Source organism: Anolis sagrei, chromosome X (assembly GCF_037176765.1).
Source record: "Anolis sagrei isolate rAnoSag1 chromosome X, rAnoSag1.mat, whole genome shotgun sequence".
NCBI classification, from domain to species: Eukaryota; Metazoa; Chordata; class Lepidosauria; order Squamata; family Dactyloidae; genus Anolis; species Anolis sagrei.
The window spans coordinates 89,337,951-89,355,946 of NC_090034.1; the positions used below are offsets into that span (position 1 = coordinate 89,337,951).

Consider the following 17,996-nt stretch of genomic DNA (forward strand, 5'->3'; position numbering starts at 1 on the left):
CCTGGCTACAGTTTGCATCTGTAGTCATCTTTGCACCTAGAAATATACACTCTGTCACTGCCTCCACGTTTTCTCCCTTTAATTGCCAGTTATCAATCAGTCTGGTTGCCATCATCTTGGTTTTTTATGTTTAACTGCAACCCAGCTTTTGCACTTATTTCTTTCACTTTGGTTATAAGGCTGCTCAGTCCTTCTCGCTTTCAGCTATCAAAGTGTTATCATCTTCATATCAAAGGTTGTTAATTTTTCTTCCAGCAAATTTAACTCCAGTCTTAGATTTGTCAAGCTCCGCCCATCGCATGATGTGTTCTGCATACAAGTTGAATAGAGCATACAGCCTTGCTGTACTCCTTTCCCAACCTTGAACCAGTTGGTTGTTCCATGGTCTATTCTTACTCTTGCTACTTGGTCATTATACAGATTCCTCAGGAGACAGACAAGGTGTACCCCACTTTAAAAAAACAACAACAGTCCTCTGTGTGTGAACATTTGATTTCATACTAAGCAAAAACATTATATACCCGGGGGGTGAAATGAAAATATTATTTGTTTTTGTGCATCCAGAATTATTTCCCCATTGCTCTCCTTTTCAATGTTCTCAGGTGAATGGCTTGTTGACACGTCTGCCTTACAACATCAGAAGCAATGAGATCCTCCTCTACCGGAAAGGGAAAGAGGCAGTGGTCCAGACTGATTTCCACCTGACTGTCACCTTTGACTGGCAAAATCGGGTCACTGTGACAGTGCCTAGCACTTATGCCAATGCCCTTTGTGGTCTCTGTGGGAACTTCAATGGCAACAAATTTGATGAGATGACCAGGAAAGATGGGAAAATGGCTCTGAGTCCATCCTCCTTTGGTGAGAGCTGGAAAATGCAGGAGGTACCAGGATGCACTGAGATGGACAAAGAAGAATGTTCTGGGCTGTCAGCCATTGAGAGCCACCAACGCTACCTTGGGAGGGAATGCGGGCTCATCCTAGCCAAGAGGGGCCCTTTTCAACGGTGTCACAGCACAATTGAACCTGAGGAATACTTCCAGGATTGTGTCTATGATTCTTGCTTTTTTGAAGGCCAAGAAGCTGTGATTTGCCAAGCCATCACCAATTATGCAGAAGCCTGTCAGGCGGCTGGCGGAAGCCTTGAGGCATGGAGAACCAACACCTTCTGCAGTAAGTGCAAACCCTCCTTAGTAGATTGTTTGGGTGAAAGAAAACATTTGTATAATGTGTGTGTGTAAAAGAAAGGGAATACTATGTGTTTTGTGTTCCATTTCTTCCCGTGGAAGAAAACTTGTTTTTTAAAACAGTCTTGAGCAGACCTGCGCAACATTTGCCCCATGGGCAGAAAGATTTGGTGTGGTCCACCGAGGCTTTGAGCTTAGGGACCTCATCACATTGAAGTCCTGATGTGAGGGACAGGGGGAGGGAGGTTGGCGTACTAGGGCAGCAGGGCAAATAGTGGGGCAGCAGAGGAAATATTTTGCCTGGTGCCCTGCGTCACCCTCACCATCCACTTGCCCATCACATGCTGAAAAGTATAGCTTTCCGGCATGCACCCACGTTAGCCCTGATTCTTAAAATGAACACAAGGAGTCTCCCATTTTTAGGTTTCCCCCTCCTGCCACACTTCCTTGACGCAGCTGGCACAGAGCCTCACCAGAAATAGATGTATGTCATGGATGAGATTTGACAGGCTCCATAGAGAAGTGCCCTACTTATTCATTTCCCTTATTTATGAGGGAGAAACCAAGTTTCACTGTGAATGTTTGTGGGGTCTTCATGGCGACACTATTCCCCCCCCCCCCCCCCCCCCAAGGATGGGATATGAATGGTGTGGTGTTGGTGGCTTTCCCCTTTTGTAGGAGAAGGAGAAAACAGAGGCAACCACTGAAAAGAGAAAGGAAGAGTGATGAAGGCATGAGCTGAGGCATTTCTACCCTCAGAAGAAGTGCCTCAAAGTGGCAACTTGCCACCTTGCTGAGAGGAAGCATAAAAATTGAGACTATTATACTTTTCTGCTTGTTCTGAAAGAAAGGCACCCTTTCTTTCAGGTGATAAAACTATTTGCTGCTCAAAGAGGTTAGCTTATTTGAATTTTAGGCCTCCATTACTCCCAAGTTTTGCCAGCAAGCCCTAGAGTGACAAAAGTTGGTCACCTGTCTTTGAACATATAGAATCATAGAATCATAGAGTTGGAAGAGACCTTATGGGCCATCCAGTCCAACCCCCTGCTAAGAAGCAGGAACACTGCATTCAAAGCACCCCCGACAGATAGCTATCCAGCGTCTGTTTAAAAGCCTCCAAAGAAGGAGCCTCCACCACATGTAGGTACTTTGGTGCCAGGCTGCCAGATACAGAGGAGAGTAGGATTCTTTGCATTGTGCATAAGACAGAATGCAACACATAAAAACACATTCTACTGTTGAAAAAGGGAAGAGGAAGGATGATTTGAAATAAATAATAACTTGAAATAAATTTGCTGACAAGCAACAAAAGAAGATAAAACTATTGTTCTCCATTTAGTTGGGGTGAGAATCATATTGACCTTCTAAACTTGTTGGACTGCAGATCCCAGCATTGTACCTGTTGGTTAGGCCAGATATAGCTTATTGTTCAACAGCATCTGTCAACCCTCATAATAACCAACTGGAGCTTCCTATCACTTTTTCTTTTCAACTACCAGGTCTGCCTTGTGCGGCAAATAGCCACTATGAACTCTGTGCCCAGGACTGTACCCAGGCTACCTGTGGCAGCATCTCTGTCCCTGTCCCTTGTTCATCCAAATGCCAAGAAGGCTGTGTGTGCGATGAAGGCTTTGTGCTGAGTGGAGATCAGTGTGTCCCTGTGTCCCAATGTGGTTGCTTCTATGAGGATCGCTATTACTTGGCAGAAGAAACATTCTACCCAACATGCCAGAAGCGTTGCGTATGCCAGCCTGGAGGGACTTTGAAGTGTGAAGCTGTCTCCTGTGGTCCTGATGAAGAATGCAGGTTGCTTGATGGCATTCAGAAATGTCACTCAGTTGGCAATGCTACCTGCTCAGTTTTTGGCATCCCTCACTATGTTTCCTTTGATGGACTATACTATCATTTCCAAGGCACTTGTACATATACCTTGGCTAAAACTAATACGGAAAATGGGAAACTGCCTCAGTTCACTGTGAATGTGGAGAATGAGGTTTATGGTGATGGGAAGAGCTCAGATACCAAGGCAATCTCTCTCATGGTGTATGGGCTTACAGTGACATTAGTGCAGAACAAACCAGGACAAGTGAAGGTGAGTATGTTTTGAAAGGAAATGGTTAAATTTAGATCATGTTGCAATTACCATTAACAAATAAAAATAAGTTACTTTTCAAACTTATTAATGATGTAATTAATAAGAAGGCAGTCCCCCATTTCAATCATTATTGGTAAAATGACCTGCTGTAAATCTGTAACCATTTATTTATTTATTTATTTATTTATTTATTTACAGTATGCATATTTTGCCCTTCACACCCCTCAGGGGACTCAGGGCGGATTATAATGCATATATACATGGCAAACATTCAATACAAGGTAGACAAACAACATATACAGACAGACACAGAAGCAATTTAATATTCCAGCTGTGTCCAAGCTTTTCTGGCTTCATGAGGGTATGCTGGATCCCGACTCAGTTCTGGTGCCAGGGGGAACTGCTGCTTCACCATCCATTGTGACACTGAGTCTTTTGATGGAGTATTTCCTCATTCTTCTGCACACTGATGGAAGTTTTTATGGTGTCATAAATTAGTTAAATTAGCCTCCCCACATAAGTGGTACCTAAATTTCCTACTTGACAGATGCAACTGTCTTTCGGGCTGCATAGGTCAACAGTAAGCTAGATGAATGGCTGGAAGCTCACTCTGACCTGGGCTGGCTTCGAATTCATGACCTCTTGGCCAGTCTTTGATTTAATGCAGCTAGCTCTCAACTAACTGCACTACAGCCCGGTTGTATGTTGTTGATCTGTTGCATTTTTCTTTTTCTTTTTTTGTTTCAAAATATGAAGAGAATGGCATGAAAATGAAAAGTTCGAATTTAATTTATTTAATTGTTGGAATCCCCTTAGCAAAAATAGCTATGAAGAGTTATCTGTCATTTTGATTTTTGGTTGTCAGTTGATTTTTGGTTATCAGGCATGACTTTTGAAACCAAATGAACCTGACTTTATGCAAATTGTTTTCTCTTAGGTGAATGGTGTGTTCCAACCCCTTCCCATGACCCTTTCTGTTTCCGGAGGACAGCTTAGAGCCTACCAGCATGGCTTGAAAGTATTGATACAAACGGATTTTGGCCTCATTGTGGGTTATGACTTGATTTACCACATGATAGTCACTGTCCCGGGCATATACCGAGGTGAAATGCAAGGCCTATGTGGGAACTACAATGGAGTGAAGAATGATGAGTTTCTACTCCCTGACAGTAGGACAACCTCTGACGTAGCTACATTTGGGGCTGCTTGGAAGGTTCTGATTCCTGGAAGAGAAACATCCTGTTCGGATGGATGCTCTGGGAGTAGCTGCCTGGTCTGCGACGAGAGGAAGAAGGACATGTTCAAGCAGCGCAACTACTGTGGGATCCTCAATGCATCCGCTGGCCCCTTCAAAGCTTGCCACAGCCAAGTGGACCCCAGTGTGTACTTCAACACCTGTGTTTATGATGTGTGTCTGGCCAATGGGGACAGCTCCGCATTGTGTCAGAGCATCCAGAGCTATGTGTCTGCCTGCCAAGGGTCCGGAGCTTCTGTCCAGCCTTGGAGAACTCCATCCTTTTGCCGTGAGTTATGTTTATGCAGCACACTGTATCCAACTGGAATAGATCAACCTTTTATCTTCTTTGCATGATCACAATATTTACCAATTCCCCACCTTCCCTGTCCTTTTTTGTATAGGTAATCTTCCCATCTAATTCAGTTATTTGTCTAATTTAGCTCTCAGCTGTCCAGCCAACAGTCACTATGAGGTTTGTGCAAATCTCTGCTCCACCAGCTGTACCAAGATTACTGACGCCAGAGCATGTCCAGAGGGCTGTGCAGAGGGCTGCCAGTGTAACAGTGGCTACTTTTTTGATGGCCATGGCTGTGTTCCTGTAGAAAGTTGTGGTTGCTACAAGAATGGACGCTACTACAAGGTAGGTTTATCTTGGCATCTGCAGTCATCAACCCTGTAGCCAAGGGCTTTAAATTCTTCTCCCTCTCCCCCATCACCAAAATGTTTCAGGTTAAAAAAACCCTATAGTCATGAAACTTAACTGGTTAACTAAATCCCCATGCTAAGTCTATGTCTTACAAGGCTCCCCTTTCTGCCATTTTAATGCTTCAGTCTTAAGAAACCCCTGTTTATGGCATCCTTTCCTTTAATCTCCATTCAGCTGGATCTGGGTTAAAGCATCAGGCTTAAGAAACCCCTATTTTCACATCTTTTCCTTCAGTCTCCTTGAGCTAGATCTGGGTTAAAGCATCAGGCTCAATAAACACCTATTTCTGGCATGCTTTTCTTCAATCTCCTTCAGCTAGCCCTGGGTTAAAGCACCAGGCTTAAGACACCCCTATTTCTGGCATCCTTTCATCTAATATCCTTCAACTAGACCTGGGGAGGAATTGAATTTTACCTGTGGGGACTCAAAGGAATCAAACTATCCACTCCCTTTAGTAATACTATCCACCCCAATATTTAAACCACCACCACCACCACCAAAATGCCCTTTCACAGCCCATAAATGAAATTAGCAAAGGATATGATTGGAATTAAGTCCAAAAGCAAGATCCTAAGAGCAGCGAAGGCACTGAGGTAGAACACGGAGCACGTGAGCGGCTTTCTTGTTCCAATTGGCTCAGGAAGGCAGCAGTGCTCGCAGCCTCACAGGGAAACCCATGCACACATGACTGCCTCCCTCTCTGCACTCCAAATGTAGCCAGAAGAAACTGAAGGCAGCTGTTTTCGGCAACCACATGGTCTGTTGGTGCCGGAAAAAAAATGGCAGTACCGCTCATGCCGTTACGGCTTGCCGAAAGAGCTGGAACAGCCAGAACCTGTTTTGAAAATCCGTTCACAGCTCTAAGATCCGTTCACAGCTCTAAGAGAGGGATAGATAGGATGGGTATTCCTAATGGTGAGAGCTGTTCAGCAGTGTGGTAGGGAGTAGGGAGCCCCCGGTGGCGCAGTGGGTTAAACCCCTGTGCCGGCAGGACTGAAGACTGACGGGTAGCAGGTTTGAATCCGGGGAGAGGCAGATGAGCTCCCTCTATCAGCTCCAGCTCCTCATGTGGGGACATGAGAGAAGCCTCCCACAAGGATGATAAAACATCAAAAAAATCATCCGGGTGTCCCCTGGGCAACGTCCTTGCAGACGGCCAATTCTCTCACACCAAAAGCAACTTGCAGTTTCTCAGGTCACTCCTGACACGACAAAAAAAAAAAAGCAGTGTGGTGGAGGCTCCTTCTTTGAAGGCTTTTAAACAGAGGCTGGATGGTCATCTGTCAGGGGTGCTTTGAATGTGATTTTCCTGCTTCTTGGCAGGGGTTGGACTGGATAGCCCACGATTCTATAATTCTATGGGTAGAGAAGTTTCTATTCTATGGGTAGAGGGTTCCTCACAACTGTTCAAGGCAGACTTGTAAAAGCAACATCCAGGCAACTTCACCAACACCAATGAATATTATAAGCTATATGTGTACATCCCATTTCTGGACTTATTCTGCAGTCAGATTTAAGAAAGGTTTATAAAGCACAGAAAGTAGTTCAGGAACTGCAAGTGTTCCTCTCTATTGATTGTGGCCATTTAAAACCCAACTTGAACCAGTGCACAGGACTTGACAACGGATGCCTTCAAGATACTGACACACTGATGGAAAAGTTTGATCCAAGATATAAAAAAAGATAACACCTGCAAAAAAAAACCAAAAAAAAAAAACCGATCAAATGCACTCGAAGTATATCTTGTGTGTGTTAGACAGTTTTTTCTGAACTTGAGGAAACTTCTTCAGATTTCTGCAACACTGTCAGTGTCAACCGCTACAAATCAAAAGTCGTTTTAAGCTCTGAAACAATTAAGTGTCATTTCTGGGGGGGGGGGGGGGGGGGTTGGACTTGAAACTTTGTAGCTAAAATAAATTTGATTTACTTAAGTCTATATAAAATATAGAATGTGTTTCAATTATTTTATGTTATTGATCTACTTTTCATGATTTGCTAAAAAATTAAAATTGTTTCAATCCCCCCCCCCTTTTTTTTTTCTGGCTATGTGCCTGGTAGTTATGACCCTAATGATACTATTGAGAAACTGGCAAGGCACAAATCACAAATTTAGATGTCTGGTTGCCTTCATGCATATTGGAGGATATATTCCATCAAAGAGGCTGCATTCCAGCCATAATGCAAAATTTCTTTCCTCTTCCCACCACCCACTTAGTTCTAATCGCTTTATTACTCTTCTAGCCCAATGAACAGGTTCTTCTGAACGGATGCCGGGAGCGCTGCCACTGTCTCCCAGGTCAGGAAGTGACCTGTGAGACTCACAGCTGTGCCACTGATGAAACCTGTGAGATCCAGAATGGAATCATGGCCTGCATTGACAAAGGTAACTGACATTCATTTAATTCCTCCGGCTATGACAAATGTGAAACAATTGCTATATTTTCCCTCCACTTTGACAAGGAATGGTGTCTTGACAAGGAATGGTGTCTTGAAAAAGATATGAACTCTTACAAGATTATGTCCTCCCCATGTGAGACTGAAAAGACCCATGCTTTCCCTGCCAGCAACAGTGATTGCAATACGTTTTTAAAATTTTTATTACGGGCTTTTGATATATGCATATAGGTAAAAATTGGAAGTGGCAGAAGGATGGGGTAGGGTAAAGCAGTGAAGGCAAAACTCAGGAGTTGCTACTGGGGGAGGAGGGGGGGGTGTTGCTAGGGTTTCCAGAAATGCTGGGGATGGAAAGATGGAGGGGGAAAGAGAGGAAAAGAAGGGAAAGTTGGTGTCTTCCAATTTTCCTCTTCGTGTTCAGTCTCTTTCATTTTCATCTTTAACATGCTTCTTCTTTTCTCTGTTTTTATTGGGAATATTTTTCATGAATTTACCTAGTATTTTCATATTATTATCATATCTCTTTCTGAGTTCATATGGTCTTTGAATAGTTGCCAATCTGCTGCCCTCTTGGTTTTCTTTGGTACTCTTGAAATTAATTGCGCCAGTTTGTCCATGTCCATAATTTCTATGACTTTGATTAGTCAATGCTGTTTATTGGGTAGTTTTCCCGCATACACAATTCTTGTCAGATAGTTAAAGAGAATTTCTGTGTGTTGTTCCAAGTCTGTAAATCTCTGACAGTAATTCCAAGTAAAACATATTGTGGTTTCAATTGGATCTTGATTTTAAGAATTTTTTGAGATGCTTCCTGAATCAGTCTCCAATAGCTTTTAGCTTTATCACATGTCCACTACATGTGGTAGAATGTGCCTTCTTGTAATCCGTATTCCCAATATCTGTATATTTTTGTAGAAGGATCCCAGTTTTTGTGGGGTAATATACCATCTATAAAACATTTTACACCAATTCTCTTTGAGATCTATTGCGCAAGAGATCTATCATCTTTATATGTGTGTGTGTATTGTATTCTCATGGACTCTCCTTTGTTTTAATAAAAAGGTATTTGTTCCCAATTCTACTATATATATATATATATATATATATATATATATATATATGGTGTCAGGAGGGACTTGAGACTTGATTCCCCTTCAGGGTGAGAATGGCAGGATATAAATGTTTTAAACAAATAAAGAAAGAAATAATAAAAGTCACTTCTGGTGTGAGAGAATTGGCCATCTACAAGGATGTTGCCCAGGGGACGCCCGGATGCTTTGATGTTTTTATCATCCTTGTAGGAGGCTTCTCTCATGTCCCCACATGGGGAGCTGGAGTTAACATAGGGAGCTCATCCAGACTCTCCCCAGATTCGAAACTGCGCCCTGTCAGTCTTCAGTCCTGCCAGCACAAGGGTTTAACCCATTGTGCCACCGGGGGCTCCATTCTCCCATATAGTTGATGTTCCCTGACATTCCAGTTTTTTAATCAAGAAGAAAGGCTTTTTTCTTCCACTATTATCACTATGAATATATCATTACTGATCACTACTTAACTAAAAATGTTTTTGGATAAAGTCATGAGAAGTAAGAAACCTTATCTTTGCATTTCGCTATAAAACATTGATTAAAAAATCATTTTAAGAATATTTTAAATACCTAAATGGAAACAACTTACATTTAAATGAACGCCAAATTAGCTTGGTTTGAAAACAAGTAGGGTAGCATCTTAGGAAGTTCAAATGTGGTTTTTGATTCACATAACATGTTTACAAATGCTATCAAGTATTAGCCGTTTTAAACAAATTGCTCTGGACTTGTTCCTCTCTAGATGACCCAGTTGCTTCATGCAGCTTGATCAAATGTGGGAAGGAGGAGACGTGCGAGATCATAGAGAGTCGCCCAGTATGTGTGCCAAAATCTGAATCTACCTGCTGGGCACAAGGATATCACCATTATCACACGTTTGATGGGAGGACCTTTGACTTCATGGGCACTTGTACCTACACTGTTGCCAAGACATGCAGCTTGGATGCAGCTCTCCCTTCTTTCAAGATTGAGGCCAAGAATGAAAACAGGGGCAATCCTCGTGTTTCTTATGTTGGTTATGTTACCATCACAGTCTACAACATCACCATCTCTGTCTCCAGAAATGAGATTGGATTTGTGAGGGTAAGGCAAGAAGACAATCAATTTTCCACTTTATTCTCACTTTCTCAAATGTCCTTTTTTCAAAGACCAATTAGGTTATTGCTTCATCTTTTGTTTGCATGTTATAATAGATTGAATGTTGATTATTTCTTTTCTCAACCTTTAAGATGATGGTTGTTATTCCTTAAGTGTATGTGGTAAAGAGAAGGAGCGTGGTAAGAAAAAATGTAGTGATGACCACTGCAGTTCATGACAGAGTTGATGCTGAATGCAGGTCTTCAAAGTTAGTTTTACAATCTGAGCATTCTAACTCTAAGACTTGGATAGAGGAAAATGTGCTTTCAACATTTCCTATTTCAAAATCTTTCTGGAATGTGAATAGTTCATCAAGAATTTAATGTAATCATTTCGTAATAAAGTAGCCCAAATACAATTTCCCCTTTTTAGATCCCATTTTTTCTATTTAGTTTTGATTGTGTGGTGATTTCCTCCCTTCCTAACTTGCTCCCTGCAATTGCCTGCCATTGTTGTCCTTTGGTAATACATCAACCTTTTATGTACATAGTAAAAAACACAAACATTTTGTCCTTGTTCTATGCAAAACAACATAATGTCAACTATTTTAATCAACATACACGAGTCGGCAGATCGTCGGATAAACAAAAAGTTGGATAATATGGAATATCCTACTGTTATTCATCCAATGTGGCACTAGACACCTAGAATACTAACAGAGACTCAAAGGGTTAAGGCAAGGCAATACTTCAGAGCTAGAACAGCCAAGCAGGAAGTGCCCAGACAGGGAAGAGAAGCGTGGAAATCACAGAGGCAAGGAGGGAGGACACTTCCGCTTCCAGTCCTGCCTCTTTTCCCCTTTTCCTCCCTTCTTCTTGTCTTGCCCTTTTCACTTATTGGGAATGGAAAGAGAGTTGGGAAGCACTCCTTTAATTGAAGAGGAAATGCTGGAGGAAAAAGGGTGCATCTGATAAGAGTGTCGGATAAGACGGATATCGGATAAGTGAGACTCTACTGTATCTCAAACTTTATTGAATTCAAATAGCAGAGGAAGAATAGTGTTGGTGATTGTTTGAACAAAATGGTATTGATTGATAGTCAAGCTGATTTTGATATCAGAAACTGATCTTCAATTAAAAAGCACTGAAGGCAAAGGGACATTTCAAGATTCCATGCTTTTGTTTACTGTACATTTTCTTTAGGTAAAGGTAAAGGTTTTCCCCTGACATTAAGTCCAGTCGTGTCCAACTTTCGGGTGTTGTGCTCATCTCTATTTCTAAGCCAAAGAGCTGGCGTTGTCCGTAGACACCTCCAAGGTCATGTGGCTGGCATGACTGCATGGAGTATTGTTACCTTCCCATCAGAGTGGTTCCTATTGATCTACTCACATTTGCATGTTTTTGAACTGCTAGGTTGGCAGAATCTGGGGCTGACAGTGGAAGGTCACGCCGCTCCCCGGATTCGAACCTGCGAGCTTTTGATCAACAAGCTCAGCAGCTCAGCGCTTTAACCCACTGCGCCACCGGAGTGCTATTTTTTTTGTTTTGTTCTGGCATTCCTATTATATTAACAAATTATTTTGAAAAAGGTCTGCAATGGATCAACTAACATTTCTGCAAGTCATTGAAAATGTCCCACTCTTAAACTCATCAATACATATGATGCTTTACAACAAAATGAAACTCAACCTGTCCTTGGTTGTGTGTGTTCTCCCCTGCAGGTGGAGAACCAACTGTCCCACCTGCCCATTTCCTTGAACGAAGGGAAACTCCATCTCTACCAGAATGGCGGCTCCGTCCTTCTTGAGACTGAATTCTCCCTGAAGGTCTCCTATGACTGGGATGATGTTTTGCTGATCAAGATCCCCAAGAAGTTTTCGGAGAGTGTGTGCGGCCTCTGTGGGAACTACAACAATGACCCCACAGATGATTTCGTCACCCCCAGAGGAGCTTTGGTCTCCAGTCCCGTGGAATTTGGGAGCAGCTGGAAGGTGGAGAATGATGACAAATTCTGCTGGGATGATTGTCCAGGGGGTTGCAAAAGCTGTTCCTTCGCACTGGCCAGAAAATATAAAGCAGAACCCTTCTGTGGCTGGATCAGCAAAGGAGGGAATGGCCCATTCAGCCAATGCCATTCTGTGATCAGCCCTGAAATCTTTCTGGAAAGCTGTGCCTACGATGTATGTTTGAATAATGGGCTGAAAGAAGTGCTGTGTGAATCCCTGAAGAACTATGCAGAAACATGCCAGAAAGAAGGAATTTCTGTTTCTGACTGGAGAACACCCACTGGTTGCTGTGAGTATCCCAGGGAGATGTCTGGATGCGGGATTCAGAACAAATGGAAATGCTAGAAATAGAGATTGCCCATGAGATGCATACCTTTATGGACTGGGTTAAAGCAACAGCTGTTCATCTCTATAGCTTTGTCTCTGTAAAAACACGACAAATATTATATATATATATATATATATATATATATATATATATATATATATACAGGGCAATGAGGAGACTAAAGTAGTGGTGGTGCATGTAGCTAAGGCTTGACCTTTAAAATATTTTTACTTGAGGCACTTTTTTATGGAGTAACTCATTACCCCAACCAGAATCCTTTCTTCCAATATCTTCAGCTGCCTTTTTCTGAGGTAAATCTTCTCAGTAAATGGCCATGAGTTTTAACTATAAAGAACTGATCAAGAAAATATTTATTTAAGGATTCACTGGTGTACAACGTTTGATGGTTATCTTGTATTCCTTTAAATGTTGTTACAGTTGACTTTAGTTAAACAGTTTCCAATGTAACTCTCAGTATGGCTTGTACTTCCACCAGATTGGTTTTTAACTTATTTCACTGCAAAGTATCTTTCTTTTCTTAACTGACAATTCAAGGCACTGACTTGCCTTTTTCTCCCTTCAGCTACCCCCACTGAAGTTATGGATTTTTACAGGGATTTATTTTGCGCTTAGCTCATGAGCTAATTACTAATTTAAATAGGTCCAATTGGCTCTGTAAACACATAAGCTGAAGACCTAAACCCCTGGGTTCAGTTTCTCCACACACCAGAACCCAACTTCCACTTTTGTCCACTGACTAAAGGAACACTCACTCTTTTAAAAAGCCTGCCCCTCCCAGGTGGCAATTAACTCCACCCCTTTGGCTTCTCTAACTTGGATACATTCTAACAGACGGTTCCGTTTCTATGGCAAAGCCTCAGCACAGGTGACACATAAGCTGGGCTGCACTTATCATATCCCAACATCAATAAACACATTTCAAACATGCATTATAATTAGCTATTTCATTACAGTCCCCATTAGGTCTTTTATGTTTTTAACTTGTGTCTTCTTCCTTCCACAGCCTCCTTAATTTGCCCCGCAAACAGCCAATACAAGGCCTGTGGACCTGCGTGTCCCATTACCTGCAACAACGAAGCTCTTCCCAGCAGCTGTGCCTCATTGCCTTGTATTGAGACCTGCCAGTGCAACGAAGGTTTTGTGTGGGATGCTGGGAAATGCATTCCCAAGGGTGACTGTGGCTGCGTCTTTGAAGGAAAGCTCTTCTCTCCAGGAGAGCAATTCTGGGGAGATTCCACCTGCACCAGACGCTGCACCTGTGACCCAGGGACCAAACGTGTGATCTGCCAGACGAGAGGCTGCAAGAGCGGAGAGCAGTGCAGGGTGGAGGATGGCATCCAGAATTGCTCTCCCACCAGTTATGCCACCTGTTCTGCTTCAAAGGGCACTCATTACAGTAGTTTTGATGGTCCGAAGTTTGACTTCCAGGGCACTTGTATATATCAGTTGACAGGGCTCTGTGACAAGAGAAGAGATTTGGTGGATTTCCAGGTTCGTGTCCAAAATGACCATCCAATTGGCTCCTCTGCAGTCTTGCCCAAATTGGTGGAGATCAGAATGGCAAGAACAGTGATTGTGATTAGTAGAGAACATCCAGGAAAAGTCATGGTGAGTTACTTCCTTTTCAAGAATGACTTCCTTTCTTACGATCTTTCCCCCATATTTTCTTTTACAAAAGCCACACACATTACTATTACAATATCTAATAAAGGCAGCTGATCCCTATTCTAAGCTTCAGTGAGATGCTTTCTAAATGGAGAGCAGGATCCTCTAGTGCAGGATTAAGGAAACATTTCACTTCCCCAAATGTTGGACCTTAGTTCCTGTGAGTCTTGATCAGACTGGATGTGTACTATGACATATGAAGTTAAACACACCTGAAAGGTCAGATGATCTATCATTGATCCACTGGCTTGGTATCATTCATAAACAACTCCCCAAAATAAATAGAAGTTAAAAGGAAAACAAGAGTAAAGTTGCTCAAGTATATCTTCCATGGACAGATTTGGGGTCAACTAAACCATAGAAAACCATACCTCATTTTAAAAAACAGTCCTCTGTGTGAAAAAAAAAATCATTGTCCAGGGAGGGAAGTGAAAATATTATTTGTTTTTGTGCATCCAGAATTATTTCCCCATTGCTCTCCTTCCTTTTCAATGTTCCCAGGTGAATGGCTTGTTGACGCGTCTGCCTTACAACATCAGAAGCAATGAGATCCTCCTCTACCGGAAAGGGAAAGAGGCAGTGGTCCAGACTGATTTTCACCTGACTGTCACCTTCGACTGGCAAAACCGAGTCACTGTGACAGTGCCCAGCACTTATGCCAATGCCCTTTGTGGTCTCTGTGGGAACTTCAATGGCAACAAATTTGATGAGATGACCATGAAAGATGGGAAAATGGCTCTGAGTCCATCCTCCTTTGGTGAGAGCTGGAAAATGCGGGAGGTACCAGGCTGCACTGAGATGGACAAAGAAGAATGTTCTGGGCTGTCAGCCATTGAGAGCCACCAACGCCACCTTGGGAGGGAATGCGGGCTCATCCTAGCCAAGAGGGGCCCTTTTCAACGGTGTCACAGCACAATTGATCCTGAGGAATACTTCCAGGATTGTGTCTATGATTCTTGCTTTTTCGATGGCCAAGAAGCTGTGATTTGCCAAGCCATCGCCAACTATGCAGAAGCCTGTCAGGCGGCTGGTGCAAGCCTTGAGGCATGGAGAACCAAAACCTTTTGCAGTAAGTGCCAACTATCCTGAGTAGATTGGGATACTATGTGTTTTCTGTTCAGGCCATGGTTAAAGTAAACCTTCCACAGAAGAAAATATGTATTTTAACAGTCTAGAGTGACAAAACTTGGCTCCACCTGAATTTGGTGCCAGATGGCAGATACCGGGGGAGCAGGATTCCTTATATTTTATATGAGGCAAGAATACAAAAGATAAGAAATGTATTCTATCACTGAAGAAGAGATGAGAAGAATCATAGAATCATAGAGTTGGAAGTGACCTTATGGGCCATCCAGTCTAATGCCCTGCCAAGAAATAGGAAAATCTCATTCAAAGGACCCCCGATAGATGGCCATTCAAACGCTGCTTAAAAGCCTCCAAAGAAGGAGCCTCCACCACACCCCAGGCAGAGAGTTCCACTGCTGAAAACTCACACAGTTAGGAAGATCTTCCTAATGTTCAGGTGGAATATTCTTTCCAGTAGTTTGAAGATATTTTCCCGTGTCCTAGTCTCCAGGGCAGCAGAAAACAAGCTTTCTCCCTATGACTTTTCCGCACATATTTAAACATCACGACTCCTCTCAGCCTTCTCTTCTGCAGGCTAAACATGCCCAGCTCTTTAAGCCATTCCTCATAGGCCTTGTTCTCCAGACCCTTGATCGTTTTAGTTGCCCTCCTCTGGAGACATTCCAGCTTGACAATATCTCCCTTAAACTGCAATGCCCAGAATTGGACACAGTATTCCAGGTGTGGTCTAACCAAGGCAGAATAGAGGGGTAACACGACTTCCCTGGATCTTGATACTACACTTCTACTTATGCAGGCCAAAATCTCATTGGCTTTTTTAGCTGCTGTATGACATTGTTGGCTCATGTTTAACTTGTTGTCCACAAGGAAGGATGATTGGATGACAAGTAACAAAAGAGGACAAGAGAATCATATTGTCCTCCTAGCTGTTGTTGAGCTACAATTCCAAGCATTCCACCTGCTGGTTAGGGCAGATATAACTTATTGTCCATCTGTCGAACCTTCTAATTGTATCAGTTGAAGCTATAGCATCTTTATCCGTCTTCAAAAACATCTGGGAAAATAGAAAATTGGGGTGGAACGGAGAGTGGATTTGAGGCAAGATGGAACCAGATGAGGTAAACGGATGCCTTATTGTCTGCCTGAAAGATTCTATGGCCATGGTATCCACCAAATAGAAGCAGTTTGTGTGCCACCCTGGATAGCCTGAATTTAGCATGTCATTTTAGATTTGTTTATTGATCAGCCTGTTTCATGTTTTCTTTCACCTTTTTCTTTCCAACTACCAGGTCTGCATTGTGCTGCAAATAGCCACTATGAACTCTGTGCCCAGGACTGTACCCAGGCTACCTGTGGCAGCATCTCTGTCCCTGTCCCTTGTTCATCCAAATGCCAAGAAGGTTGTGTGTGCGATGAAGGCTTTGTGCTGAGTGGAGATCAGTGTGTCCCTGTGTCCCAATGTGGTTGCTTCTATGAGGATCGCTATTACTTGGCAGAAGAAACATTCTACCCAACATGCCAGAAGCGTTGCGTATGCCAGCCTGGAGGGACTTTGAAGTGTGAAGCTGTCTCCTGTGGTCCCAATGAAGAATGCAGGCTGCTTGATGGCATCCGGAAATGTCACTCAATTGGCAATGCTACCTGCTCGGTTTTTGGCATCCCTCACTATGTTTCCTTTGATGGACTATACTATCATTTCCAAGGCACGTGCACATATACCTTGGCTAAAACTAATACGGAAAATGGGAAACTGCCTCATTTCACTGTGAATGTGGAGAATGAGGTTTATGGTGATGGGAAGAGCTCGGATACCAAGGCAATCTCTCTCATGGTGTATGGACTTACAGTGACATTAGTGCAGAACAAACCAGGACAAGTAAAGGTGAGTATGTTTTGAAAGGAAATGGTTAAATTTAGATCATGTTGCAATTACCAGTAACAAATAAAAAATAAGTTACTTTTCAAACTTATGAATGATGTAATTGATTAGAAGGCAGTCCCCCATTTCAATCAATTTTAGTAAATTACCTGCTGTAAATCTGTAACTATTTATTTATTTATTTATTTACAGTATTTATATTCTGCCCTTCACACCCCTCAGAGAACTCAGGGCAGATTATAATGCACATATACATGGCAAACATTCAATACCAAGTAGACATACAACATATATAGACAGACACTAGGCCTGGGTAGCAACGGAAAAATTTGTTTCTAAAATCGATTCGTTTTTTGGGGGGTTTTGCGTTTCGATATTTAAAAGAATTCTGAAATGTTTCTTTTAAAAAGTTCGATATTTACGAAATTACAAAACATTAATGAAACAAATACGAAACAATAACGAATCGATTCGTTAATGGCGGACGCGACCACGCAATACGCTAAAAAACCTCCAAATGGGACAGGGGGAACTTCTGAAGCTTTCCTCTCCCTCTGTTGTTGACTGTTGGTGTAATTTTTTTTCACTAATTAAACAAAAAACAACTATAAAACTTGCCCCAGACATGCGGAAATAATAACGAAACGACCTCAAACCGATAACAAAACGAATACATAACGAATCCGTAGCATTTACGAAACGAATTTAAAAATTCATTTCGTTTTTAAGTTGCTCCAGAATGGTTCGTTATCGCTTCGTTATAAAAAAAAATAACGAATTTTTAACGAATTACAAATTAACGAAACAAAACCGCCCAGCCCTAACAGACACAGAAGCAATTTAATATTCCAGCTGTGCCCAAGCTTTTCTTGCTTCATGAGGGTACGCTGGATCCTGACTCAATTCTGGTGACAGGGGGAACTGCTGCTTCACCATCCATTGTGACATCAAGTCCTTTGATGGAGTACTTCCTCATTCTTCTGCATGCTGCTGGAAGTTTTTATGGTGTCATAAATTAGTTAAATTAGCCTCCCCGCATAAGTGGTACCTAAATTTCCTACTTGACAGATGCAACTGTCTTTCAGGTCAACAGTAAGGTAGACGAATGGCTGTAGTCTCACTCTGACCTGGGCTGGCTTCGAACTCATGACCTCTTGGCCAGTCTTTGATTTAATGCAGCTAGCTCTCAACTAACTGCACCACAGCCCAGTTGTATGTTGTTGTTCTGTCG

At 42.4% G+C, this 17,996-nt stretch overlaps 1 protein-coding gene across 1 annotated transcript in view; it reads left to right on the forward strand.

Moving 5' to 3' along the window:
• Positions 1-17,996, forward strand: part of LOC132780216 (IgGFc-binding protein-like) — a 92,049-nt gene that overhangs the window by 14,468 nt on the left and 59,585 nt on the right. The window contains exons 8-17 of the mRNA XM_067460755.1: positions 603-1,170; positions 2,684-3,276; positions 4,217-4,802; positions 4,957-5,156; positions 7,464-7,605; positions 9,447-9,787; positions 11,502-12,075; positions 13,139-13,743; positions 14,302-14,869; positions 16,176-16,768. Of these exons, the coding sequence (XP_067316856.1) occupies positions 603-1,170; positions 2,684-3,276; positions 4,217-4,802; positions 4,957-5,156; positions 7,464-7,605; positions 9,447-9,787; positions 11,502-12,075; positions 13,139-13,743; positions 14,302-14,869; positions 16,176-16,768 (4,770 nt within the window). The remainder of the gene's footprint in view (positions 1-602; positions 1,171-2,683; positions 3,277-4,216; positions 4,803-4,956; positions 5,157-7,463; positions 7,606-9,446; positions 9,788-11,501; positions 12,076-13,138; positions 13,744-14,301; positions 14,870-16,175; positions 16,769-17,996) is intronic.